This window comes from Alligator sinensis, unplaced genomic scaffold, assembly GCF_000455745.1.
Source record: "Alligator sinensis unplaced genomic scaffold, ASM45574v1 scaffold1083_1, whole genome shotgun sequence".
NCBI classification, from domain to species: Eukaryota; Metazoa; Chordata; order Crocodylia; family Alligatoridae; genus Alligator; species Alligator sinensis.
In genome coordinates this window covers 11,219-13,689 of record NW_005842644.1, presented here as the reverse complement: position 1 = coordinate 13,689, position 2,471 = coordinate 11,219, and the positions used below count along the sequence as shown (strand labels likewise).

The following is a 2,471-nucleotide window of genomic DNA, read 5'->3' as shown; positions in this document are numbered from 1 at the left end:
AAGCAGGAGCCCCACAAGTCCCACCGGCTCATCCCATACGGGAGGCACGCTGGCACGGGGTATAGGGTCCGGGCTGCAGGCGATGCCCGCAGTGGTACCCGCCGGTGCCCAGCATGACCCTCACCTGTACTCCTGAGCCTCCAGCTTCTCGAGCTGGTGCACCATGACCTTGTTGCTCTCCTGCAGGGTCTGATACTCCTCCAGCAGGTCCTGGTACTGCCCCCGCAGCGCCTGCAGCTCCTCTGTGGGCACACGGGCCTGGGCTCAGCTGGTGCCGGCTCTGCCGCGCGGGACCCCCTTCCCAGGTGCCAGCACCCAGGGCACGAGCCCAGTGCATCCTCGGACTCTGGTCCTTTGCACCCCACAACCGCCCCGTGGCACCGTACCTGTACTGGACCCCCGCCCTCCCCGGGCCGCGGTACCTTGGAGCGCAGCCACCTCCCGGGGGGCCACGGCGTCGGCGCGGGGCCCTCCCTTCATGCGGATCTCGGCCCGCAGGCTGGCCAGCTCCAGCTCGTAGTCGTCGCGCAGCACGTGGGCGCGGTGCAGCTCGGCTCGCAGGCGGCACAGCTGCTCCTGCAGCGTGGCCACCTCGTTGGCGTGCAGGGCGCCTGCCGCAGCCCCCGCAGCTCCTCCTGCGCCTCCTGCAGCTCCTGCTCCACCTCCTCCAGCTCCGAGGCCTTGGTCTCCTGCAGGGAGCTGAACTCGTCCTGCACCATGTGCATCTGGGCTGGGGGGCGGGAGAGAGGGTCAGACCCCCCCATGCCGCCCCGTTGCTCCCAGCTCTGAAATGCAGCTGCTTCTGGGGAGGGCGGTTTGGGATGGGAAGCGAACCAGAAGCTGGCGGCCGAGGGGATTTAGGAACCATCAAGGGTGGGGGCTCACAGGGGGGCACCCACAAAGCAGCCGGTTCCCCCCCAAAACCAACCCCTTCCCCTGAGAACTGCCCAGGCCCAGGTTGGGGGGTCCCAGCAGTGGGTGGGGGGGGCACAGGAGGGGGGTCCAGCACTGAGGAGTCTCCCCGGGGCCACGGGGTGGGGGAAGCCACGCCGAGGGTCTCCTAACACCCGAAATGGAGCCCGATCCCGGGTGCAGTGGAGCAGAGAAGACCCTTGAAGCCAAGGGGAGGGGGTGCAAGGGGGTCCCCAGACCCCCATGTGATGGGGGGCCATGGGGGCAGCAAAAGGGGGGTCAGGACATGGCGGGGTCACAGGAGCAGGGGTCCCCAGGAGCATTGGGGAGTCCAGGGACCGGCAGTGGGGGGAGCTGTGGGGTGTCAGCAGGGCCGGGGCACCCCAAGGGATGCCCTGGGATTTCGGGGGGCTGCTGGCAGTCGGGGCCCAGGCCCCGTGGGCAGCAGTCGAGGCCCTGCTGTCGGGGTGCCCGGGGCGGGCGGGCAGGCGTCGGGGTGCAGGGGTGCCGCTGCGGCAGTTGGGCCCAGCCGGGGGGGCCAGTCCGGCAGGGTCAACATGGCGGGCGGCAGTTGGGGCCCGGCCGTGGGTGCCCCGGGCTGGGGGGTGAGGGGCCGTGGCCTCGGACACTCACTGCCCACGGACGGGGAGGGCGTGAGCTCCATGGCGGCGTCCGCTCGGCCCCGCAGCCGCCCGGGGTCCCGCTTAAAGCCGCGGCGCTCGGAACCCGGCCCCGCGGCCCGGGGGCAGGCGGGCTTGGCCGGCAAGGGTCAGGGCACCAGGCCCCGGACCCCAGGGCTCGGCAGGTCCCAGGAGACGTGCTCTGATGTGTATGGACTCGTACGCATGGCGTGTACGGGCACGCGCACATACAAGCAGGCACACATGCGCATGCACTCACACACAGTCATATATGCAGAGACCTGCCCATCCACACATGAGTGCACACATACAACCAGGCATGCATATGCACGAACACAGGCAAGCGCGCGTGTGTGTGTGTGTATACACACACATCCACACACAGACATATGCACACAAAACACACAAAGGCAAGTGTACACACACCTCCACAAGCAAGCAGGCACATGAACACACATGCATACACAGGCACACATCGCCACGCAGGCACAAAGGCATGTGTGCACACACACAGGCGGGCACACATACAGACAGACAACACACAGACACCCCTGCACACACAGAGGTGGGCACATGCAGACAGAGCGACTTGGACAAGGGAGTGAAGTGTACTCTGTCCAAGTTTGCAGATGACACAAAGCTGTGGGGAGAAGTGGACACGCCGGAGGGCAGGGAACAGCTGCAAGCAGACCTGGACAGGTTGGACAAGGGGGCAGAAAACAAGAGAATGCAGTTCAACAAGGAGAAATGCAAAGTGCTGCACCTAGGGAGGAAAAATGTCCAGCACACCTACTGCCTAGGGAATGACCTGCTGGGTGGCACGGAAGTGGAAAGGGATCTGGGAGTCCTAGCGGACTCCAAGATGAACATGAGTCGGCAGTGTGACAAAGCCATCAGAAAAGCCAATGGCACTTTATC

The 2,471-nt window shown here is 66.1% G+C and overlaps 1 protein-coding gene across 1 annotated transcript in view; it reads right to left on the bottom strand.

Moving 5' to 3' along the window:
* Window positions 1-1,576, bottom strand: part of CCDC136 (coiled-coil domain containing 136) — a 3,653-nt gene extending 2,077 nt beyond the window's left edge. Inside the window, exons 1-3 of the mRNA XM_014524658.2 lie at window positions 1,546-1,576; window positions 423-725; window positions 125-242 (exon numbers count right to left, since the gene is read on the bottom strand). Of these exons, the coding sequence (XP_014380144.2) occupies window positions 125-242; window positions 423-725; window positions 1,546-1,576 (452 nt within the window). The remainder of the gene's footprint in view (window positions 1-124; window positions 243-422; window positions 726-1,545) is intronic.
* Window positions 1,577-2,471: the final 895 nt, after the last annotated feature.